The sequence below is a fragment of the Falco biarmicus genome, chromosome 4, assembly GCF_023638135.1.
Source record: "Falco biarmicus isolate bFalBia1 chromosome 4, bFalBia1.pri, whole genome shotgun sequence".
In the NCBI taxonomy this organism is placed as follows: domain Eukaryota; kingdom Metazoa; phylum Chordata; class Aves; order Falconiformes; family Falconidae; genus Falco; species Falco biarmicus.
In genome coordinates, this window is record NC_079291.1 from 17,133,178 (window position 1) to 17,158,987 (window position 25,810).

The following is a 25,810-nucleotide window of genomic DNA, read 5'->3' on the forward strand; positions in this document are numbered from 1 at the left end:
CTACCATGTTATAGTAGTAGTTCCTAAAACGGTTTGATCTAGAGGCTACATAATTGTAATGTGCTTCAGGAGATCGTACAAAAGAAGCATGGAAGGTTTTTTTCTGATCATTAATGCTGCTGTTAGAAGTGCTGAGCTTCTAGGTTTCTTGTCACATGCCCTGTATCTTCATGTATAAACAAAAAGTATTTGTAAATATGCTTACTGTTCATTAGTGGCTCCTTTTCATACATGCATGTTCACTACCTGCCACAAGAGTGTCTGGGTTTAAAGGGGGCACTGTAGGATGGAAGGCACTGGAGAACTGTAGTGAGGTGCATGTTGGTCTCTTGTCCAAGTAGCAAGCAATAGGACAAGAGGGAATGGCCTCAAGTTATGCCAGGGGAGTTCAGATTGGATATTAGCAAACACTTCTTCACTGAAAGGGTTGTCAGGTGTTGGAACAGGCTGCCCAGGGAAGTGGTTGAATCACCATTCCTGCAGATATTTGATAGACCTGTAGATGTAGCACTTAGGGACATGGTTTAGCGGTGGACTTGGCAGTGCTGGGTTAACGGTTGGACTTGAGGATCTTAAAGGTCTTTTCTAACCTAAACAATTCTATGTACCTGGGGAAAAGGATGCTGGTTACCCTTCTAGATCTTGTTTTGACCAATTTCACTGCTCATTTAACCTCTGTATTCCTCAGTGTCTCCTCACCTGGAAGGAAATGCTCACTTTTTGTGCTTATTCCCGCAGTGTGTTGTTTCTCCTTAATTAGTGATTGTGGCATTTCAGCATCTTTTATAATAAAGAGGCACTATAGGAGTATACATTTTGCCTCTGTTGGCAGATACAATCAAATTATGGTACTTTCACAAGTTAGTTCAGTCACAGTTATTACTTCTGGGTATGCCTTCAATCCACAGTGAATATGAAGATGCTCACTTCCCTGTTGCTGCTGTTACTCTCCACTGTCACTGTTGGGTATTACTGCCTTTATTTAGTAATTCTTTTCCAGACAAATCATGCAATAACAGGTTTCTGGCAGTTTTAGCAAGTGACAATGTTGAAGAATTTGCACAGTTACAAGATAAACAGAATTTGAAAGACAAGTCACCATGTGGTGTGGTTTGTGTTTTTTTTTTTTTTTAAAAAAAAGAGCGTCACAACCATGTTAAAGTTTAAGATTTTTAGTACCTGAGGCAAAGCTCAAATGAATAGATAGGTTTCTTTCAACTGGTTTATTTTGTATTCTATGTGTAGAAATATGTGCTTATGTATAGCAGGTATTCAGGGTTAGCCCTTGCCAGGATAGTTTTTCAAACAATGTGTTGGTTTGTTGTTTTTTTAAAAAAACCTGATGATATGTACAAGTAAAAAGAATGCATCCACAAATGACAGATTTGTGTTGCGTGTAGCTTTCGCTGAAGTAGGTAGTTTATTATTTTGCAGGTCAATAGACAAAACATTTTGAGGGGGAAGCTTTTGAAAAAGTTACAAAGTAGAATTGACCTGTTTTGTTACAGGCATGTGAATTTCCCTCTTGTGCCTTTATCTTTGTGTAGAGTGTTTATAAAAGGTCTTCCCCCTTTAATAAACAATAATTATTTATATTTCCCTGTGCTAAGTTCCATTCAATGTTTCAAAAATACTAGTTTTCCTGATAGAGCTGTGATTCTAAAATAATTGCAATTTTAAATGAATCCTTTATTTATGTGGTTTATTGTTAGAATTTAAATGTTTTTCTAAACAGCTTTTTAAGTGTGTTATGATAATATATGATATTGTAATGATTGCATAGGTATACAATAGAATTTAATTGCCTTTTACATCTCTGTTTGGACTTTATCTTGAGACACTTACTTTGCATTAGAATCTGTTATTTCTCACTTGACAGGGTTTTTCTGGAGGGAGGCTGGCATACAGAAGTGTCTTAAAGCCAGACCCTGTCTGGTTTGCTGTGCTCTGTGTGTGTGAGAGGTCCTGGCTTTTACCTTTAAAACTTCCACTGACTTCTGTGGCATCACAGTTTCACACTTGGATGTGGCCTGGACGTGACTGAAGTTTGTGTACTGAGACAACCAATTCTTCGTGTCACTGGCTTATACACTGCTTAAATCTGTGGCTTTTGGGTGATAACATAATTTTTCTTTTTTCTTCTTAAAGCACATAATCATTCGCTTATAACTGCTCCGTGCCATTAGCTTTAGGCTTTTTTGCAGTCTTTCTCCTTGCCGCTGTAGGTTCACTGTGAGGAGCAGTTTTGACTGCTGTGCAGCAGGTACCCAGAGGCTGCATCCCCTGTTTCCCTGCTTGTCCAAGGAGATACCAGCCATGGATGAGTGGCTTGGACAAGTGTGTTATTTGCTCTTCCAGTTTTGTTCTCAACATAAAAGAAGGGTTTGATTTAAAACAGGAGTTATACTTCCTTCCAGCTGCCATGGAGCATCGTGCCTCTCCTGGTCTCCAAGTTTTTTTCTAACTACTGGAAATTTTAGTTTTCTGCTTGCTGGAGCTAGCTGCAGCCAGCTTTTTTCTTTTTGTTTTTAGTAACACCCTGTTTCTCTGTCCTTAAGTTCCTTTGTGTTTTTTGATATTTCTGATACTGTGAGATTATCAGTTTCCTACACCTCTGTGAACCAGGGAACACCCCTATGCCTGTTCTGTCTTGCTTGTCTGTTCCAGAGAAGCTTCCCTGTTATAGAGAGTTCTTTGTTCACTTCTTTAATAGTTTCTTATGTTGTCAAAAATCTGTAATGTGTTTTAAATTTTACAAAAACCAGATGGCTAGAGGCATAAATTCCAAAGCCAGTTTTGGTAATAAAATAAGCCTGTGGCAGCAGTAAAACATTAATGTATTTAGCATTAATTTGCTCTTTGAGAGGTAAGATTGCCTGATAAAACCTTTTATATTGGCCAGTATAGCCAAAAGACAATGCTTTCCTGCTATGGTGAAGTATAGATTGAGTTACAGGATGTTGTGTTCGTTTTCTGATTGTCTGATGAGAATGTATATTCATCATCTAAACAGATAAAGGTACACTTGCATTCAGTAAACTTGTCCATAGTGTGTCAGAAGCATAGTCTTCCGTGTGTGTCACTATTTAGCCTGCATGTGTATTTCTTTAGGACTTAATGCTCCAAAAAACTTAGGTCTGATCTACTAAAACAGTTGTGAATGTTTTATTGTTAAATTATGTGCGTGTCAGTGGTTACAGGACGTCACTACCCATTTGTCCCCAGTAGGATGATACTCAGCTGACATTAGCTTCCACAGAACCATGTGAAAATAAATACGACTCCAGTCATTGTTCAGTGACTTGTTTTGCCTTGTTTTTCTCATGCCCAGATTTCTTGTATGTATAGATGATATATATATGATGCTCAGCTGTGCTTCACTGCAACTACATTTTTGCATTCACTGTGATCGTGAGCATTAAAATAGTGTGAAGATAGAAGGAAGGAATAAAAATTATTAGGTTAACTTTAACCAGGTAAACTAATGGCATTTCTGGTTCTGAAAAAAATCACATTTACACATCGGTTACATACATGTGTAATGTGGCGTTTGCCAAAAAAGAGAAAACAAAAAATCAATATAGTAATATCACTTTTCATTTTAAAAAGAGGGGCCCCGGTCAGCTTCTTTTGTTCCTTTATTTTATAAATATAGTCAAAGATTCTGAAGTATCAAATAAATATTCAGTGCTTTCACCGAACTGGAGCAGTAAGAAGTGTCCACAGCCGTGCATTTCAGGAGAGAAAGGGGTCTGTGAGTTTTATGGTGCATCCTTGAGATCAGACTTCCCCAAGAGACAGTCCATATATGAAAAGCAAATTGAGTCTCTTCGTTTCCTATAGAATCTCCTAAAGGACCAAGAAGACAAAATTGTGGTAGTTTTAAGTTTTTTTTTTACCATGGCCAGTTTACATCTGGAACCAATAATCTATAATATAGGAGCAAACCCAGAAACAATGAAAGCAAGCTCCAACCTGAGATACTCTCCTGGGAGGTAATTTTGAATCTGGAACGTAGTCAGAGAAGTGCTTGGCAGAGGAACTAAAGACCATTGAAAGAAGTTTTATGTTGTGTCTCTTGAAACAGAAATAAATTTAATGTACTTAAATTATCCCTTCAGACCTCAGGCTTTATATTACTATGTAATTATTTTCTTTTATTTTTTTGTTTTCCCTTCCTCCCCACCCCCCGTCTGAATTGTAAGAGATTCTAACTAGGTATATGAAATTCATTCTTGTACAGTACTGGTTCACATACTTGGATTGCTACAAATATTTAGCATAGTAAGTCAACAAGCCTTACTCCATAAGAGATTATAAAAACTGAAGAAGCGGATGTAAAAGAAAATTATTTGGGTGTTTTTACTTTCAGAGAATGTGAAAAAAAATGTTTAAATGCCTTTTCATGTTTTGGTTAGTTTTGTGAGGTTGCTCATGCAAATGTTTGGACTTAAATGAGAAGAGCTTTGATTTCAGTGGAAAGCAGCAGAGTATTTTCAGCATAGAGGAAGGTAAGCTGATCTTGAGGCCCCTGATAGGGTGTATAATACACGGGTGGAATTACAGCCAGCAACCACATAAGGCTGTGGTGTGGGGAGGTTGAACAGTAGCTTTGCCAATCACAACTTCAGTTGAAATATTGTTAATTCTGCTGTGGCCAGAAGTCAGTGCAGTCTGATATCAGAATCAATTGCTACAAGGTATTATATGTTTGCATATTGAGAAAATCACTGACACTGAAATTGAGACAGGTTTCTCCTTATTGCATTTGAACCTTTGGCAACCCCCAAAAAAGTGGCTATGCAGAAGTTAAATAACCTGAGAGATCTTTCTTACAGTACAGAGGATAATAGTAAGACATCTGATAATGAAGGGAAGTGAAAGAATGTCCTCCAGAGGAGGTCTTCTAGTAGTGTGTGCCCTACCAGCAGCATGCAAGCCATCTTACGGTGTTCTGTGAACAGTGCTTGGATAGCTGCGTGTCCTGTACTTCTAAAAATATGGGAACTGCCTCTCTTAATTATTTCTGTTTGGTCTGAGACTTCATGCTTCAGAAGTTTTTTTGTATTGAAAAGCCCTCTGAGGAGGAGAGAAGTCTTACAAATTATTTTAAAATACTGATTCTAGCCTCCCTAATTGAATAACTGTAAGAGTTATGTTTTACATGAGTGTCTAGATTTTATGGCCAAGATCAAAGGCTTATTAAACTCTTCTCTTTTTAGAACCACATGCTGAAAAAAGGGTCAGTTACATTGAACAGGCATAGGTGGGAGGCAGACAGAGAAATAAAGACAGAGATACATGTTCATGCAGCCAAACAGAGCATGGGAGGCAGATGTGTTTGCAGCATCAGTGGTGGTGGTTGTTTTGTTGTTTTTTTTCCCCCAGGAACATAAGGCACATTGTTTCTGACAGTGAGTGAGAAGCATTCATTGGTAAATGCTATGTCTTCAAATTTGTACCTTTATTATGATAAAGATTAATTGGTTTGTAGAAAGTTATAGGAGTGAGAATACCTTTGAAACTCTTGTTTTACTTTGTGTTTTCTTTCCTGGTTTTCTTCTCTGCTCAGTAACCTTTTTGATAATCTTTGTTCTGTATATCATAAGATGAGAAGAGTATTTTTAGGCAGCCATGTAAATTGAAAACTGACATGTCCCATTTATGCACATGCAATGTACTGAAATGTTAGATACTTCGTTTCTTAGGCTGTCTGAAGTATGAAAATGATTATATGCCAGAGCCTCCAGAACGATAATCTTGTCATGCTCTGGTTGTAGTCAGAACGCAAGAGGTGCAGAATTTTTGGGTAGAAGGCAAGATAGCCAAGAATCAGGTCAATCTTGATAAGTATTAAAACTTCTTATCGTGGCACCCCGGTCAAGTGTGCTTTGGGCAGTGTAGAGCAGAATTGCACATGGTAGACGGAATATTTACAAGTTCTGGGCTTTTCCTTCATGTTGGTTTTAGAACCATCATTGAAAAGATCCATCGTTGACTTTCTTCTGACGTAGCTATCCTTTCTTTGATTTTTATAAAACTGGTGACAAGCCACTTGCAGGGAAGGAAGCTTGATTCTGTAAATATGTGCGTCTAGGTGGGTAAATATTTTGGGGTATGTTTTTTGTTTCTAAAAGTCGAATTTTTATTGGTCAACACAAGTATGTTTGAGAGAGTTGTGGGGTTTGGTGGACTAGTATGACTAGGACAGGTATCGTTCAGTTGGCACTTGAAATCCTGCCTTGTTTCATTCTGAGCTTTTGAGCAACTGGTATGTTTGCGGGAGGCTGGTTAGTCTGTCTCAGTATTTTTCTACTCTATCAGTGCCTTGGCATTTTGATTTTTGTGAGGTCTAAATGTTTCCCAGAACAAAGGTTTCCAAGAAAGGAGGAAGAGCCTTTGTTGAACCCGACAATTGAAGTTTGGGCAGTTCAATGAGGCAATGTCTTTTAGGAGACCATTAATCTTTCAAATTCTAACCTTTGGTTGTATAACAAAAAAATGCAACACTAGGCATAAAGTAACCTGCCAGCAATTACATTTGGCAGCCTTTGCACCTGTCTTTGGCCGTAGTCATATACAAATGTAAAGAGCCTTAGACCTTTTATTCTTAGATCTCCACTTAGGCTAGAGGCAGGCTAAAACTTTTCTGGATTTAAGGTGGTAATGATGTGGATAAGGATTGGGAAAAATCCGATGAAGGAAAAAAAAAAAAAAAGCAGTACATTCCCTCTCTATTCTTTGTTCTTCAGAGACACTTCTGAATGAAAATTAGGTCAGTCTTAGCCTTTTGTAGCTTTGAAATTTGAGGTTCCAGAAGGCAGTAGTGTGTTTGGATATATTTGTAGGACAAAAGAGACAAGGGAAGACTCTCCAGTGGCTAGAATTTTCTGCTCTTTAATAAGTATTCTGTGTCTAAATGTGTGGGAAACACAGGGTTGTGGGGAGGGGAACTGCAAAGCTTATATATGTAACACAAAGCTCTCTGAGCAAGAGATGGTGGGGTTTTGGGGGCTTTACTGTTTATTTGTTTGTTTGTTTTAGAATGATTGCCAAAGCTAGACATGCTAATGATTACTATTTAGAAATGTTGTAGTAGTACTTAAAGTGTTGGTCAGTTCCCACTGATGTAACTGTTGTGCAGTCTCCCAGGCTTTGTCTGTACTGAGAAGATGAAAAGGGGATGGGAGAGTAATAAACATGCAACCTGCATAAACAACATATACCAGCAAATGTCACAAGAGTTACAAGACAATGTTTTCTCACGTGGGTTATGAAGATAGGTTAGGCCATAGACCTCGGATGTCTCTCCTGGGGATAAGGAGAAAAGGAACATTGCTGCCCTTTAGATTGAATTTGTCCATCTTCAGAACTCATTGTCACCTAGTATTATTTTTGGTATCATATTATTGTAGACTGAAGAATTTCCCTTTGACGAGAGAAGATCTTAGTATGACTTGTTAATGGAAAATGTAAGGTCTTTAAGTTGACTGAGAGACGTAGGTCTTTTCTTGGCTGGGTGCATTGTAACTGGGAACATGATAAAGGGGATCTGACTGTGTTGGTGTCAATGTGCACTGGAGTTGCCATAGCAAAGTAATATATACAAGGGATAGTGGATTTGCCTGCACAGTGGTGTAAAAATGTAGTATTGTAAGTACTGGTTTTCCTAACACTTGGCACCGTCAGCTCTATTTAAATACCAAATTCACCATGGACTTAAATAATTAGAATACATAGAATAATGTTCCTCTTCCTTTTTTGTGCCCTGTTTCCCTGTATCTTTTCCTCCCTCATTTTTGAAATGAACAAGGAGATTAAGTACCAACCTCTATTAGTACAACGTTGCAGTTGAGAACGAAATTGTCAGGATGGCTGCTTATGGTTCCCACAACAATCATAACTAGACCAAATTGCACATATGTATTAAGACATAAAACCTAGAATATAGCAATATGGAATATTCTTTATAACACATTATGCATGCCGTGGGAGCCATCACTTTGAAAATCTTGACTTCTGTGTTTTTAAAATCTCTTTTGACATGCAACATTAATGTATTTTTTCCTTTTGCATGTAATTTTTTTTTTCCTGTGCCCACTGGTGATGAAAATCGGGTCATGAATGTGATCTTGGTACCCCTATGAACTCTGCCTAGCAACCAGTCCTTCTCCTTCATTTAATGTTTTGGCAATGAAAACTAATACAAGGAGAAATAAATAACAGCGTGCAGTGAAATGAGAAGTATAAAACAGTGAGCTCCCATTAATGGCTGCATTATATCTCTGTAAGTTCCAAATGATCTCTGATAAATGTTTTTAGAAAAAACAGATTGAAATATTACTTTCTTGGCTTACAAATACAAATAAAGGGATACTTAAATTTCACTTCTATTTTGCCGACTGGTAAGAGTTGTACCATTTTGCAATCTAGCCAGCCTTTGGTTCATGTGCTCTGCAGTACAATTAACAGTTCCCTTGCCGAGGCTGCACCATGTAGATGTTGGGGGCTTACTAAAACCCTGAACTGGGCAGAAGTAAACTCACAGTGATTGCTGAAGCTAACTAAAATCACCAGGCTTCTATGGCAGCATAGCAAGCCTTGCTCTCTTCACTAGTCCAGTGGTGGGATTCCTGGGCTGTTTTTGTCTCCTTTTAGCCTGTTTCCAGTCTCATCCTTGCTTTACCCTGTTAGATTTGGTTCTGATGTTTGGGTGTTTTAGCTGTCAGCCAAATGAAGACTTTTCTTATGTCACTTACAGGGACAGGAAGATTGACCTGAAACTGGTCGTGCAAGGGTCTGATTATTTCTGTTCGTTTGAAGATAGCTTCGTTTTCAGAGTCAGCATTACTATCATGCTTCAGGCTTTCTACCATCATCCTCTTCTTGTGACTCCCATTGAAATCAAGAGGAGTTCGTATGGAGCAGCAGGATAGTTTGTAATCAACAGCAGGGTATTGCATGTACAATGATCTTGTTTAATTTAGTATAATTGGAGTTGAAGTGCAGAAATCCTGTTGTATCTTATTATGATAAGGAGCTGGAATTTTCATAAGGGTGTGTGATCTTTTGGTGTCCAACTTCTCTTGGAAGTTAATGAATGTTTGAGTCTTTATTGTCCTACAGTTTGAGCAACTGCAGTTTAACATTGATTAACAGAATGCTGATAGGACGTTTACAGTTTTAATAGGGATTTGCTTTTGTCCCTAAACATACATTCCATGTTCTTGTCTCGTTTTGGTTGGCAGACTTGTTTCCTCTATTATAGTAGCTCTGAGCAGGTCCTATCAAAATGTGGAGGATGCTGGATAAACACACAGATTAAAAAGTATTTCCCTCATCAAATAGGATGCAATCCATTTCATTTTGTAATTTTAGTTAAAATGACAAAATAGACTTTAAAAGCATGGTGTTATCTGAAATATTTGAAAAGCAGGCACCGCTTTTCATGCTTTCACAGGTGTTATCTTTGCAGCTGCTGATAATCTTGCATTGGTGTTGTTGGAAGATGTACTGTGAGACAGTGGCTCTGACAGCCACAACTTCCAGACTCCTTGCTTATAGGTCAAGATGAAGGTGACTGATAGTATATGACCATAAGAATATTTGGTTTTATTAACAGCGAGGTCCGAACTTGTATGTTGGTTTTCTATGAGCTGGCTAGCTAACCCAACAGGTCTCTTCAGGAGAACCAAGATTCAGAACAGGGATAGAAAGAAGACAGAAATATTACTGTTCTTTGATGGTTTATCTATTTAGTTGTCTCTGATTCAAAAAGTATCCCTTAGATGTAACGCTTTATTGAAATCATGGGCTTGAGGTGGTTCAGATCCCCATGCATGCAGGAGTTTCTGATTATCAGGGCTTTTCTGGCACAATTCTCAGCTTGAAACAAACCTAGCTTTGCTGGTGAGTTTAGTTGAGCCTGAAATGTGTCAGACTGCATGGTGCAGTTACACGAGTTGCTGGTAGGCCTGTTCTTAGTTCTTCCTAAATCATGGAAATTTCCTAAAGAGAAGTTACTTGGATACTCAGAGGACAACCTATACTGTGCCCACAAGTTTTCAGATTCATGACAACTATGTATTTGCTTAAAAGTAAATTACAGCACTGAACTTACTGCTAGATACTTTATTTTATTTTGAGGTATGCAACAGTTCTATTAACTTTCCTGTTGCGCTTTTAGGGGAAGAAAATTAATGATTGTCAGGTTATTCTGTGTACATTGTACATGCACGTGAAAGCCCATGCTCATCAGTATGAGCTGTGACAAGTCACTAATGCAACACAGAAGCCTAGGCAATAGCAAAAGGAAAAAACTGCGGCCCAGTTAATTCTGTTCAGCAAAAAGAAATCCAGCTGGCATTCTGGAAGTTTTAATTTTAAGGAGAAGATAGAGATACAAGTATTTTAACTGAAATATTTTGGAAAATAAGTAAACTCTTTAAAGCAGCTGAAGGTAGTTTCAAATATATTTTGTTATGAAATTAGTTTTTCAAGTCCTCCCTTAAGTTTGTTTTAAGATATTACCATAACTTTTATGGTCAGTTGATTACTCATTTAGCCACAAAGAGGAATTTCTTAAGAAAAAGTTTTGATATTTTAGAGTGAATTTTTTTTCATTTCTATAATGTGATGAAAGATTTCACTCAATCTTATGGATTTTTTGGAAGGTCATGCATTATTGAAAGTCCAGTGATTCTCCAGTAGAGTTGCTAGTGTGTGATTATATTTGGATTTGTTCCTGCTGGTTTTCTGCTAAAACTTGGAGTATCTGTAAGTTTGCAAAAGTCCCTGGCCGTGTTAACCACATTTTGAAATAGAGCATATTTACTAGGGATTTTGTGGAGGGTTTGTTTTGTTTAAATTAATTCTTATAAAGCAAATTTCTTAATTGTTTTGTGTGATTTTGAGATACTGTAGTACTTATACCAGTTGTGGAATAGTTAATTTTCTTTATTTTTTTTGTATGAAACTGTGATTTTTCCCTCTTTCTCTGTTCTCAGTGTTTCAAATCATACAGTAGGTACAGTTTTTAAATCAGTATTTCATCAGAAGATTTGTTTTGCTGTATCACATCATAAATTAAGCAAAACGTACAGTAAGCTAGTTTTACTACTTTACTACTGTCTTTTGCTGTAAGTTCATAGGCAGGTAATATTTAATGTCAGAAGAAAAGAAAAGAGCATAAATTCTTGCCATTGCACTTTGACATGTTACAATAAAACATGCAAAGGATAAGGTCTATTTTATTAGGAAGGGTGATTTGCAAGAAGGATCACAATTCCTCAGAACTGCCATGGTTATTGACTTGCCCTTTCTCATAGTTGTGTCATGTTTCATCAGCCTTTAAAAATCTTGAAGGTATCACAATAAATCCTGAGGCTCCAATAGGGAGCATTACATATTAAGAAGTATTGACCAAACTGACTTTGTGTTTTACACGAGGTGATGGTTTCAGTTCTTGGAAGGGGAAGGTCAGCCTAGACTCAAAATGACTGAATAGGTGAAAACTACGTTCTTCACAGGTGGACTTCTTTAAATGTGTAGAGGGACAAAAAAAAAAAAAAAAAAAAAAGTCACTGGACACTGGATTACGTGGTTGAATACCACTAATATTCATAGCCAGCTGATACGAATTTTTTTAAAAAAGAATTTAGGGCAACTGCAGCTCCAAAGTATTCACTAAATTCTGAAATCTTAGAGGAATCTTCTTGAAATAAAAGCCTTTTGTTTTCCAAAGGCTGTTAAATGAAGGCCCCATTTAAACAGTCATTTAAGGTCCAGTCTGGGACGCAAGCCTGGAAATACATCTTTACTTTAAAGAATCTGTAGCTTAGAGCTGTCTCTGATATATATCAGTTTGTCATAGCCAGCAAAGTTCTACCACCTCCATTTTTCTTCTTCAAATTTCATAAAATATATTCTTCTCAACCATTCCAGTGTTGTGCTTTATAATCGTATTTCTGTTTGCTTTCTGATACTGAGCATGGCAATGAAAAAAATGTGATGATATGGCCATTCTGCGATGGAAATCAAATCTATTACAGGCTATAGAAATTCAGTCCCACACTTCTCTCCTGTAATTTAAATCTCAGTATTTTTGGATCATTGATGTAGTTAGTGGTTTCTAGTGCCAAGTAAGACAGATTGTTTCACAGCAGGTAAACACAATTTTGGATATTATAAAAGTTTTCTTAAAATCATGTTTGAACTTGTGGAGACTTCAATCTGTGTAACAAGATTTAAAGTACTCAAAAAAAACCCCAACCAAAACCACCACACCACCTTCACTTTTTCTGATTGTTTTTTGTATGTCCTTTTTGAGTAAATATTTTTTTTCTAGTTTAGATTTAATAGCACATATTCCTTGGAGATACTGGCATGAATATTTGATTTCTGCTGTGTGTTCATTGCTCTCTTTTATTAGTTTGTGTTTCATGAAGCTTTCTGGCTTGGCATATGTGGAGTGACCAATTAAATTTTTAACAAAATTGCTTAGCTCTCTCTCATACATGTTATAATTTCTTCCCTGAAAAACACAAACAGATATCAAACTGCTTTTCCTGCCTTTTCTTTTGCTCACAAGATCACATGGAGCCTGGAATTACCCACTGGAAAAGGCAAACATAATGCAGAAACCCCAGGATTTCTGGCAAGGTATTTTCAGAAGCCAAAGCTGAAGATCCATGAACCGATGCTGCCAGTTCTGTCAACCCATGTTTCTGCCTTTTCTCTCTTGACTATTGCAAAAGCTTTTAAAGAGGATTTCTTCCTCTCACCATTACGGTGACAGTATAAGACACCTGATTGGTGTTTTATAGTAGGATTTTTTTGTTTCTTCAGGAATTGATTGCAATGTGTAGTATGTTGTAGTGATGCTGCTAATGAGGCAACGTGATGTGTATCAGTACCTGTCTTAAGGTGGATTTTAAAACAGGGGGAGAATCTCTAACAATATTTTTAGAGGTGTCAAGGGAATTGTCAAAAGATAGGAACGTTGATTTCCCTGTTATTTCTACAAGTGAGTATGAGCTGAGGATATCTGGCACTGAAGTGAACAGGGCGTTGTGCAGAAATGTGTAATGGTTTTGCTGGATTTTCTAACATGCATTTAATCATTAGGCATTTTAACTTCTAATTTACACTTACAATTGGCATTTTTCTTAATTTTCTTTTGAGACCATGGCAATATAGACCATTGAGTGCAATCCATGGCATGCTTAAGGCTTCTCTTTGTAATGTGTGGTGTTTACTACTTAACTCCATTGCCTGAGACTGGCCAAAATGGGACCAGCTAAATGGGATTACTGTATTTACATAAAATACAAATATTAATAGATTAAAATGTACATTTTGTGTATTTCTATATATTTATGTTTTATATAACTATATAGATAGTCATATATATTATATGTGTTTATAATTTCCCTGTAGTATTAGGACAGTAAGATAACATCTCTGCCTTAATTTTCTTTTTCTTCAGAGGGACTTCAAATAATGAGAGAAAGGGGGATGTGGATCTGGTGGGAAAAAGTAATCATTCTTAGGAGAGTCAAAGTTAAAAATAGGGAACATCTTCAGATTTGATTGAAAATTGCCAAAATCTTGACTATACCCCTTGCAAGATTTTAGGGAGAATGGTGGTGTCTAGCAAAGTTAGCTTACTTGATGGGATTTTATTTGCATGAACTGTTCTCACTGGATGTTGCTCTCCCAAATCTACTAAAGTTCAAGTAAGCCATCTACCAAAAGCCATCAACTAAGCATTTGTATTCCAATATGTTTTCTGATAAACACAATCGAGAAGAAGCAATGGCAGCATTCCTATGTTGATAAATGAGTAAAACAATATATTAAAAAATCATACAATAATCTTGTACTAGAAACTCTCAAAGGGTCTAGCCTTTGTTAGAAGAGACTTGAACGATAACTATACAAATTAGTTGGAATATGAGCTTGGAAAATCTACTTTAAAACAAGCTTGATTTCAATGGTCTTTGACTATGGAGAGTATAATTGCACGGTTTCTGAGCAGCAGAGTTAATGTCTTGTAGTGTGTGATATGATGTTGGGGTTTTTTTTTTGTTGTTGGTTCCATGGTTTGGGTTTTTTTGTTTATTTTTCTTGGGTTTTAATCTCATATAGAATTATAGGGGGTTTTTTGTTTGGTTGTTTTCTTGAAAGAAGACTTTCTTTAGCTTCAGGTGAATTTTGTTTTGGAAAGTGATATTAGGACAAACAGGAATAGCTACTACATTTAATTCTAGTAATCAGAAGAGACTTTTGGAAGGAATTGATGTTTGTGTTTTTTTTCTTTCAGTTCTTATGTGAAAGCTTTTTGCTGTTTTGCAGTCAGTGTTTGCTAAGGCAATTCTAGTTATTAGGCGGAGGACTTTCATCAGCATAGTGCTGCTTTGCTGTTAGCAATTATTTTCTATCTGGGCTCGCCAATTAAGCTAGTGCTAGTGAAAATGCACCTAATTTGTCAAGAAATGGTAGGATGACATATAGGGCCCACTATATAAATTGGGAAAGAAAAAAAAAATCAGGGAAAGTCTATTTGAAATTCAGGAACTTGGACTGTTCCTGCAGCATTTTCATTCTGGTTATGCCTCCATTCACTGGTGATGTTTGAAGAAGTGTAAAGCAATTGGTCATAAGTTATGGGCCATCCATGTCCTGAATATCAGTTTTTTAAAAATTTTAGTACTGTACAAAATTATGTTCTTTGTTTTATTTAGGGTTTTGGGTTGTGTTTGTTTGTTTGTTTGAGTGTTGTGGGTTGTGTTTTGGTTTTTTGGGTTTTTTTGTTGTTATTTGGGTTTATGCCCCTCCTTGGACTCAGCTGATTTGAGTTTGGCACTTGGTTTATTAGTGCGTGAGGCATGACAGCTTAGCTGGCCACTCATTTGTAACCTGCAATCTGCTTAGACTGAATTCTTCAAAGGCATGTATGCTCAAAATGTAGGTGTGTGATGTTTAGATTTTCTAAACAAGTCCTTAAGCTTTAGGAGGAACTGAGTAAATAAATAGGTTAATTTAATTTTATAGTTCCTGCATGTAAAGCAAAATAGACTTAATCCATGGTTACCTGAGAACAGCAATATTAAAGAGAAGGCATCAAAGTAAGAAAGAGTAGTGACAGCTTGACTTGAAGAAACAAAAAATGTTTCAAGAACTTCTGCATTAAACTATATACATTAATTTTAATTTGAACAAAATATATGTAAGCTATATATTAATCCAGATTTCATTATGGTGTACCACAAAGGACTTTAATTATCTCACCTAGACTGTACTGCGTATCTGTAGTCCCACCACTTCAATCTGTGGCAGCTCCCAGGCTCTGCAGTAGCTCTGATTGCCCTCAGCACTGCCAAGACCCCTCTGTGGGGAACCTGAGCTCATTTGTGCTGCATTGTTGATCAGTGTTTCATATTGGAAAGACAGTATTCCTTCTGGGATATCCTTATGATATTCGTTGTCTTTAAACTGGCTTTTAGTGTTTGTGAAAACAGAGCTCCTCTAGTGCATTCACCACTGTGCATCAATGGGTGGAGAAATATCTGACTCCGAGTGCGGTCCTGGCGGAGGAAGAGTGTGAAAGAGATGTAAGGAAATGTGGAAGCAGATTGTCAATTGATAAAAATTAGACTAGATGTAGATAGCAGTGGAAGCAGTGTATACCTGTTTAACTGGCAATTAAAAGGAATTGGCTTCTTTAAACCTAACAGCAAATAATGAGGCAATGTGCAGTTATTTCTCACAGAAAAAGAGAAATATTGAGAAATCAGGAAAGCTATTTAAAAATAGAGAACTATTGGCACAAGAAGAAAAAAGTACAAAGTATTTGATGCATACAGTGGGGTAATGGAGAAGGTGTCTGGCAAGGCAGTGAGGTTCTTGAACGTCCTTGCAGTAAAATTACTAGAGCATCCTCCCTAGACCCTCTCTAACCTTAAAGCTCTCTGTCTTTCAAGGGGAATTTGTGATACAATTATTTCTGATAGCTGAGAAACAGATCTGATTATCTGGGAAGATGAGTTTCAGTCCCCCTTTCCCTTTGAGTTGTGTTTTTGCCTATGTTGGCTCTTCTTTTCATTACGGGATATGAGGAAAATTACTTCTGTGTAGTGGAAGGAGACTGGGAGCCACTGTGTCTCTGTGTTTGGAGTCATGGGAGCTTTCCACCAGGTGTAGTTTTCCACACCTAACGGTGCGACCAGTTAGTTTAATGACTTTGATTTTAGGGAAGTTTGTCAGGTTTATGCCTGGGAATGAGATACAATTTGGTGCATGTGTTTGAAGTGCAGGAGGCAGTGCTGAAGGCTGGACTAAAGCAAACGACTCATTCCAAGGCTGCTGATTTGTACATCTGATAGCTTGTTAAAAGATTGGGTGTTACTTAGTTCCTGGTAAACTTGTATGATTGATGTTTATTAGTCAGATCACTCAAAGCCTCATATCTTTTCATGCTGATCCTGGATGACTTCAAATGGTCATCATGACAGATAAAAGAACATTGGGGGTTTTTTGAGCCTTTTCTTAAGTATTAAAACAAAGCAGGCTCTCCCTATAAGCCATCTATATTTACTTTCCTGGATAAAGTTTCTAGCTTTGCAGAAGTGTGACAAGCTAGAGGGAACATCATCATCATTATTATTTGGCTGAAAGTGATGATATTTATGTGAGGTCTTCTGACAGGGAGTTAAAGTGGAAAACATTAGTGACAATCTATTAGGAACAAGAGCATCCCTTTGAAGAAAGGGATCAGGTGTAAACCACAAAAGATTGCTTTGTTTCTGGGGTTTTTTTTGGTTATTAATCCCTGCTTTGATTTGTAAATACTGGGTTTCACGTGCAGGTTGGAAGGAAAGCCAGTGCTATTCCAAGATAGCCTTCAGCTGTGATGCTGCTCCTGATATCATCTAGTTGCCTCTTTCAAAAGACGACTGGTTGTTGTGTAGGATCTGAGATCCGATCCAATATGTTTCAATCCACCCTGTTTTCATCAAATTTGACACCGTTGCTGCTGATGGTTGTTTGCTGGCCTGCTTAAGGTGGGTCAGTGGCCTCTGCACTGCTGCTTGTACACAGATGCTTATGTTTCTGTAACTCCTGGAAAAAAAAAAAAATGTGTCTGCTGACAGTCTGTCTCTGTTAAAGTGCCAACAGTAAATAAGTCTAAATAACCTTTTACCCACAAAGGTCTGTGGCACATAGGAGCAGAAAAATGTGGGCAATAACTGTTTTTTGCAAACATCTGTTTTTGTAGTGATGATGGAGAGGGGACAAAGTAAAGACAAGAGGAGGTGGGAAATAAAATTAAGGCTTCAAGCATTTCCTTTAAAAATACTTTTTTTGCTCTTTTTTCCTAAGGTTTAGTCTTCAGTCTTTTAACAACCAGTGAGTTTGTAGGATTCTGTGTATTTCACAGCCTTAATTTTAATTTTATTTTAAAAGTTTTTTTCATACTAAAGCACTTTGGTGTGAGAGCTGGCATGGATGATTATTCTGCTGTGCTAATACGCTGCAGCAAACTTTAGCTTCCAAGTACGTACATGTATTTCTGTGGGAAATGTAGGAAAACAGTGAGAAGGAACACGCAGTACCAGCTGTCTAATGGTGTAGGTCCTGAAGACTAGGACTGACAACTGAGTAGTAGTGTGTTTAAACTCAAACTCCAGGATTTATTTTACTTAGCTTTTGTGGGGTTTATGGGTTTGGGTTTGTTTGTTTGTTTGATTTTGCTGGGGTTTTTTTTTTTTTTTTTGAACAACGTTTTATATTCTGAAGATTTTCTTTGAAGCCACTGTAGAGAGTTGAAGCTTTTGCTTTCAATGTGAAGTCTGAGATCGTCATATATTACTTGATGATAGGAACTGGAATATTTATGTAGATGTCAACTAATTGGAAACTAATGCTTTAAGCCATGAGAATTTGGCAGCATTGAGGGTTATGTATGCTGATAATTTTAAGATAATGCCATAGTTTATTTCCAATGGTTTCCTGGAATCTGATGCATTAGTTAGCAATAATGAGTCAAAGCTATCTCTATATGTATGGATGAGGTATATATTGCGTAGTGGAAATCATGACTGACATCTCTGCTTCCAGTTCATGGGCTTGTACCTGCAAGCCATTCATGCAAGTGGAGAATCATTATGGGATGAGAAGGATCCTGACCTGTAGGTACTGCTAAGATCAGCCAGTTTTCAGTTACAGGAGCCGTTCAGGGTCAAATGATTTTACTTCTATGTTTCGCAGCTTTATTTGGAGAAAAAAAAAATATAATTGGGTTTCACTCTGGAAGTGTTCAGTCCTGCCTTCTGCTGCTGCTTGCTCTTGGTTAAAAGTATGCTGTTTGATCTTAAAGCCTGCTCATCTCCTTTCCTGAGAGAGGACATGTTGATACCTACTGGGAGCATAAGGATCTCAAAATTCCTGCTTCAGTATGTGATACCTTTGAGACCATCCAAACATTTCCAGGTACATAATACTGAAAGGGCTGGCTCACCTGTGGTGGGCTCTTAGGGTTTTTTTCAGATGTCTCTCTTTAATTTGGGTTGATGGTCGGCTATCAGATGTTCATTGAGGGGGTTGTCTTAATGGCTTTGCTCATTTTTCTGTTCTGTTCTTCTTTGACAGCTCTTCTTCTGGGTATGTTTTTTTAAAATTCTTGAATTAAGTGTATTCCTTCCCACACACTTCTCTTGGAATTTATATGGTATGTGTTGTATGAACGTATATGACCCTATGTGCCTTCTTCCATCCCTTTCTTGGAGCTCTGGCAATAGCTGCTCAAGCTTGGTAGTACCCTCAGTTTCTAAAGTGAAAACCCTGTTACTAGAGAAAGCAATTTCAGAAGAAAATAGCATTTCCATCCCACAGTGTATGCTGATCAGCTGGTGCTTATAAATTCTGTATAAAGAGATTATGTTTCGATTAAAATGGGTCTACAAATGGCTTGGTGGGCACCTGTATTTTCTGTTGCATTGTGGTATGCAATACTTAGTTTGGTTTAAGGAATTAGAGGCTGAAATTTTGCCGCAAGCTCCTGTAGACCGCTTCTAGGATCCCCACACCCCTATGAAATTTTGCCGCTTGCAAATGAAGACGGTGGCTTTCGCCTAGCAACAAGCTTTGCGGTTTCTACCTGAGGATCAAAAACACAAGTGCATTTGTTCAGTCTTTTGCGTCACCTCGGTACTGAAGGTTTTGACAGTCAAATCATTGCTGACATTTCTGTTGATGTGCAAGAAAGGGAATAATCCAGTGTGGTTTTTTGATAGCAGTGCTGTCACTGTAGGACTGACAATAGTAAAAAGTGCATTTGTCGCTGAATAACTAGATATCCTGGAAATGCTTGAGAAAGAGGTGTATTTTCAATCAAAACGCCTCATGCTTAGTGGCTATTTTCTGACTATTTTCTGACTGATTCCTTTTTGGTATTTATACTCTCCCTGAAGTATTTTTACAAAAACCTGATTCCTTCTGAAAACCCACCCAAACAACTAAAAGTGTATCTTACGTATTGTAGTATGTAAATGATTAGTCATCACTTGTAAATTGCCTAATGGAGGAGGAGGAGGAAATTTATATTGAGGGAAGTTTGATTGAGACTCCTGTATGTGTCTTGGTTCTTCTTGCCTTTTTTCCCCCCCACAGAAGATAATTATGAAGGATTTTTTTCAAAAAAACATCCTAAGAAACATTGTCATTGCAGGTTTAAAAAAAGGGTAGCTGCAGATTGTAAGCTTATTTTTTACTTGCTCATGTTTTCTTGGGGAAATTTATGTGGTGGTTTTGTTGTTTAAATGTAAGATTGTATGGTCTTCTCATGCATTGCCAATGAAAAATGATGTTGGCATCAGAGATCTTAAGTGTAACAATATGGGGAACTCAGTTTATGAAGAAATATGTCTTTGGTAAAATGTGATAAGATTACGTTAAGCACCTGTGGCACAAGACCAGAAATGCTGTTTATTGGAGTCTTGGCAGGTGCCTTCACTTGCTGGATATGATACCCTTTGGTTGGTTGGTTTGTTGTCTGTTTTTTGTTTTGCTCTGTTTGTTTGCCTTATGAATAGTTAATTCACAGCGCATGGTAACATTGAAGAGTCCTGAAATAATTTGCCTCCTGATTTTGGTACGGTTATCTGTTTCCTGGTTGGTTTTGGAGGGTTTTGATTGCAGTGGTCTATCCCCTGGCTGGCTGTTTTCCAGGTGAAACTGTATTGCACTGTATTTCCCTGGGTTTTTTAGTTTGTGGTTGGTTTTGTTTGATTATTATTTTTTTTCTTCCTCCTCTCTTTCGGAATTGTGAGGGAAAAGGTTAATGGAAGATGGTTATGAGGAAAGGTTTTTTCAGTCTGGTTTATTCAGTCGTTTCTCTCTGAGTATTTCCTCCGTGAAATACATTTGCATGTGCTTGAGTGCTTAGGCATAATTTTCCGTATTGTTCCTCCGCTCCCATCACAATCCTCTGTTTGTCAATGAGATAACATTTCTGAAAATATCCTGCAAGAAATACCAAAAAGCAAGTTAGAGGACGTACTTTGTGTTACTCAGTGCAAATTTTTAAGTGGTTTGAGGAAAAGAAATATTTTTATGTATATAAATTTGCAGGGTGGCAGTGGTAGTTCATAGAGCTGCCTGCTGATCTGCCCTGTGTGCTTGAGCCCCTGGAGAGGGCAGGGCTTGATTTTTGTGAAAGGCTAAGTTCCATTTCTGGCACATGAAATTCAGCTTTCTTAACGTGGTGATTTCCAGTGTGCTGTCACGTACTGTACAGCAAATGCAACCATGTTCAATTTATATTGTGCCTCAGAAACAAAGCATCTAATATTAGAGTAAGATGATTTTCAGGCTGGTCCTCCCCCACCCGCCCAAGTGGAATGATACATATTTCCTCCTGTTTGCTGTTTTTGTGTATTTGCACTAATTGCTTCAACTGTGATTCACGCGCAAGCCTTGAGAAGAGGTGCCTGCTGTATCAAGACAGTTCGGCACATGGCCGTGGCTTGTAAATCGGTCCGGTTCATCCAAAAATACTCCTTTTCCTTCAGATCAGCTATTCAGCTGGCAAAGACAATCCTGATGAACAGCATAAATTGCATGGCTGAGGTGACTCTCTCAGGTTTATTTTCCAAACCGTAACCTGGAGATCACTCACACGGTGCCTAGAAAGAAAGTGTTTTTGGTTTGGTTTTGGTTTTTTTTTTCCTGGTGCCGTTGTTCAGGGAACAGGATTTCATCCTCCTTCTTCTCCCATTCTTGATCATTTAAACTTTTGTTCAGCTTATTAAATTAACATCTTGATTCACTCCCTTGGAAAAGCAGGTCACTTTCTAAAAGCACCCACCTAGCTTCTTTTTCAATAGCGTTTGACTATTGAAATTTTAATTGGAGCAGAAGCCGTAGTTCAAAAGCAGGCAAGTCCTTTTTCCTCACGGCCTCATTGATTTCTGTTGAAGCAAACAGATGAGCTTACATATAAATATGTATATATGCTTTTTTAAATGAAAAGTGCCGAAATTCACTAAAAAAGGTTAAATTTGAAGTGAGTAATCTTCAGTGCATAATGCAATTGTTAATTTTAGCTCCTTGCGTAGGAGCTGTTATGACTTGAACAGCCGGCTCAAGCCTTCATTAGAGAAGAAGCAGTCGGTTTTGAGACAGGTGGAGCTGGATCAAGCTGTGAAAGTGATTTGCTTGAAGCTGGTCATTAGTGTTAGAAATGTGGTCCTGTGTATTGCATCCTTACCTTGTACCATGATCATTATCATTGTTATTATTTACTTTTCGTCTTTTTCCAGGTTGACTATGATTCGTCAAACTCTCTGAAGGACCAGCATGGAGATTGGCATTCTGAACTGTTAATGGGGACATGGGACTCACGTTGTCATTGATCATTTGTGTGGACTTAACCAGCGAAGAGCAACAGAAGACGTTAGAAAGACAGTGGGAATTATAGCAGTTTTTCAGGTAAATGGCTTCTTTGGTGCAGCTGATAAACCATGAGTGTAAATGTTTTTGTGAACACTGTGTAAGCACGGAGGTGAGCTGCGAGGTAATATCCCATGAAGAACTTGTGCATGCATGTCCATCTCTCGATGAAAAACCTTAACAAATTAAGGGTTATTTAACAGACCAGTTTCAGGTCTTGCCATTCATCATGTTTTGCATTTTTAGCAAAGTGGTTCCAGTTTCAGGGGTAACCTCAGAATAGCCAGTACTGCGGAACTTCCTGGGGAGGGCGGTGGGAGGATGGAGAACAACTCAAAGCTTGAGTTGGCCGATTGGGAGATCATTTGTGAAATTCCTTTTCCAGTCAGTTTGTTTGTGAACCGTGTAGCCTCGTTTCTTGTGAAAGCCATAATCTTCCCCAAACAAGAAGATTATGTAGGAAAGGTTTTGTTGTTTTATTTGCTTACAGTGTCAAAACAAAAGCAATTATTGGAAAAAAATAAGTTCTTAAAACTCGGTATGTCTTATTTTTTCACTTATACCTTAAAAAGCTGAAGGTAAGCGATATCAGATCTGTCGAATGTTAATTACAAGCTGTAAAAAGAAACACGGCAAAGTGTGATTTTGTTTAATAGCCAGTGTTTCATTGTTGAGAAGTGGCAGGGTATTGCAAAAGACCGCTTCTGAAATAACTCTCTCAACTGCAGTTGTTTTTCCTGAAGATACTTCTTAAACCAAATGGATGGGGAAAGAAAAGTTAAATTATTCATGAGTCTCATTTGACAATTGATCAGTGGGGGAGGTTTCAAGAGGGAGTTGAGGGTAGAGAGAGAGAAAGAGAGATAAAATAATAATAGGCTTTAACTTTGAAAAGCCTTTAAAGCTTCTGTACAACAACCCATTGTGAGCTGAGAATAAATGCAGTTCAGTTAAGATATCTTCATTAGAAATACCTGCCAAGGGCTTCCTGTAGGATTTTCATAGTGCTGGAGAGTGACATGGGGTTTGGGAAGAGGCTTACAATTTTAATAATGGAGCTGTCAGTTTGATGCCTGAAAATGTTGACCCTGAAAGCTTTATTGCCAAATTTAGATTTCATATTTATGTTGAATTATTACCTCTTCAAAAAAAAAAAAAAAATTTTAAACTGGTAGTGAGCTCCATGGTCTTCTGCAATGTACAAAATGCATGGTTGAGCACTAAAAACAGTGCTCTTCCTCATGTTTCATTTTTATTTCTGTTTGTTGCTTGGCTATTCTATTTTATTAAAAAAAAAAAAAAAAAAAAGGAGGGGGGAAAAAAGATATAGAGGAGGGGAGCACTGAGATGCCAGAGACCTGGAGGTCTGAATGGGTCTTTCCTGGCTGGTGCCACTGAGCTCTGTAGCGGAGAATCCCTCACTGTCCCTGTCTGTACCCGGGCAGTCCTGGGGCTGGGCTGGGAGGGTCTCCACCAAGACTGTTTAGATTGGAGTTCTGCTTCTTTAACCTGATGCAGTTCTACCGTTATCCAGTAGATTCAGTATATCTTCATATATATACGATTCAGTGCGTATCTTCAACTGGGGCATACATAGCTTTCTGCTCCTGAGCTGCATATTTTCATTTGTTTATCAAAGGGAATGAATTTACTTACTTAGGCATTAAAAAAAATAAAATAAAAATTCACCCCCAGTGTTTTTTTTGTGTGTGTTTGTGTCGTGATATCTTGACCTTTCAGGTCACCAAATCTTGTTATTTTAATTTCTGTCTGGAAGAATGTCTGAGCAAGGTAAATTGAACCAGGAGACAGCAGAGGAAGCTGTGAAAGAGCAGGAGAATGCCATCTCTGAAACGAACCCAGACAACTGTATCCTTAATAAATCTGAAAGCTCGGAAGTAGAGGAGAAGGAGGAGAAGCTGAGTGATGCCAAGACAGAGCTGCAGGTAAGATAGGAATGGTGAATGAGTGCGTTAAATATCAGTGTGTTATCATCGCCTTTCCATTTCTGTGATCTCTTTCATTGCCTATTCTTCCCGTTTTCCTCTCATTATTTTGAGACTGCTTATCTTTTGTTGAATTTTTGTTTATCTATTTTTATTTTGAGTCCTTTTATCTCCCTATAAAATAAATCGTGTTATTTGTTATACCTTTCGAGCTCTTTAGGCTGCTGCGTTATTTAATTTTTCTGAGAATTTCTAGACTTCTGTGTTAAAGCTTGGTGAAATACTTGACTGTTTTCCCTCTTTGGGGATTTAGAAAGCTACCTTGATGTCATGAATTTGCAGGTATACTAATGAATAATTACTTGATATGTGGTTTGGTTTGTAGGTGTTACTGCCAACAAAAAGTTGTTATGCAAAGCCTAAGAAGGTAATTTGATAAGAAGACTTTATCAGCTGAGGGGTTTTTAATCCTTTTTGCTCAATCAAATATAAAAATAAAGTGGGAGACTACAATTTAAGAGGAATTTGGAGGGGGGGAGCATTTACTGAAGTGTGCTTTTTCTTACATTTTTATTATATGCAAAAATACAGACCACTTTGCAGCGTGTTTTTATTGTTTATACCTGTTCCTGTAATGAATAAATTGAGCAGAGATGCTTCTTGGTTTTCCTTGCTTTCCAGACTGGGTTTGGGGAAGTTGTTTTTGCAGTGACCAACCGATTAAAGTACCATTTAGGAGTGATTTAGTCTTTTTATTTATTGGTAATGCTCTTGTCATGCACACTTTCCACTGAAGGGATAACTGCTTCTCTTTTTTGCTACACTCAGAAACGAGGTGCAAATCAGAACCAGCAGAAAAAGAGATCCAAGGTAAGGGTCCATCTCTGTTTATTTGGAATTGCATGCCATGGTGTAGGATAAAGAATTTCAATCAAATGTGTGTCTGCAATTGAAATGATGGCCTTTCATCACTTGGTGTGGTGGTTGGGGTTTTTTTGTTGGTTTTGTTGGTTTTAGTTCGCCCCACCCCACCCCATAATCTAGTTGCACAAAGGCAGAGGACTTCCTCTGAATAAAATGTGTCAGGCTCCCCCTTATTTATCCAACATACTTTTATGCTTCTGGGCTCTCTGTGCACTTGTGCTTTATAGTGTGCATGCTTCTGTGCACCACTGGGGAAGGAAAAAGCTCATTCCTTTTGCTTTAGTAATTAACATTTTTGTTTGGATTTTATTTTAATGGACTAATCTTGACATAAAGAAGCAGGGACTGACTAGCTCCCTAAGGGGGAGGAAAGGAGCTTTTAGGAACAAAAATACTCTGAAAACCTTATTTTAATTTTCCAAGTGCAGATCCGTAAAACTTGCAGGTTTTTAATTGTCTCTGTTCCTTGGTTATGATACTACTAGAAGCAGAGGGGGGGGGGGGGGATACCCAAAACAAACAAAAAAACCCCAACCCCAACCAAAAAACAAATGAGAGAAGGAACCTTTGAGTTTAACTTTGTTAAATTACCTTCAATATTGGATTATCCATTTTTTGCTGTTAGGATTTTTGGTGGAAGTGAGTGAACTGTAGCAGAAATCATTAAAAGCAAAAAGAAACCTGCCACCTACTCTCTGTGGCAAACAACTGGTTGCTTAGAATCCTTTTCTATCTGCATTAAAGGCAGATACAGTTTTGCTGGCTGGGTGGGTAGTAGTTACTTTGGATGCTTAGGGACAGCTGATGTGTGCAGCTTCTGTGACTTGGGGTCAGTAGTAGTGTTCTCTGTTTTGTTTTTTTCTCTCTCTTATTCAGTCAGGAGCTAAAGGAAAACTCGTCCGGAGTCTTGCTGTATGCGAAGAGTCATCCCCTCGCCCAGGAGCAGAAAATCTTCATGATAATCAGGTACACTTGCAATCATTGCTGTT

The 25,810-nt window shown here is 37.8% G+C and overlaps 1 protein-coding gene across 19 annotated transcripts in view; it reads left to right on the top strand.

Moving 5' to 3' along the window:
* ARPP21 (cAMP regulated phosphoprotein 21) overlaps positions 1-25,810 on the top strand; it is a 146,083-nt gene that overhangs the window by 16,699 nt on the left and 103,574 nt on the right. For 17 of the 19 annotated variants that reach the window (XM_056337997.1, XM_056337995.1, XM_056337996.1 and 14 more), the window contains exons 2-5: positions 21,822-21,990; positions 23,692-23,897; positions 24,726-24,767; positions 25,698-25,787. In XM_056337997.1, coding sequence (XP_056193972.1) covers positions 23,730-23,897; positions 24,726-24,767; positions 25,698-25,787 — 300 coding nt within the window. In that variant the 5' untranslated portion in view covers positions 21,822-21,990; positions 23,692-23,729. The remainder of the gene's footprint in view (positions 1-21,821; positions 21,991-23,691; positions 23,898-24,725; positions 24,768-25,697; positions 25,788-25,810) is intronic. The other 2 variants (XM_056337992.1, XM_056337994.1) reach the window with 1 other exon arrangement.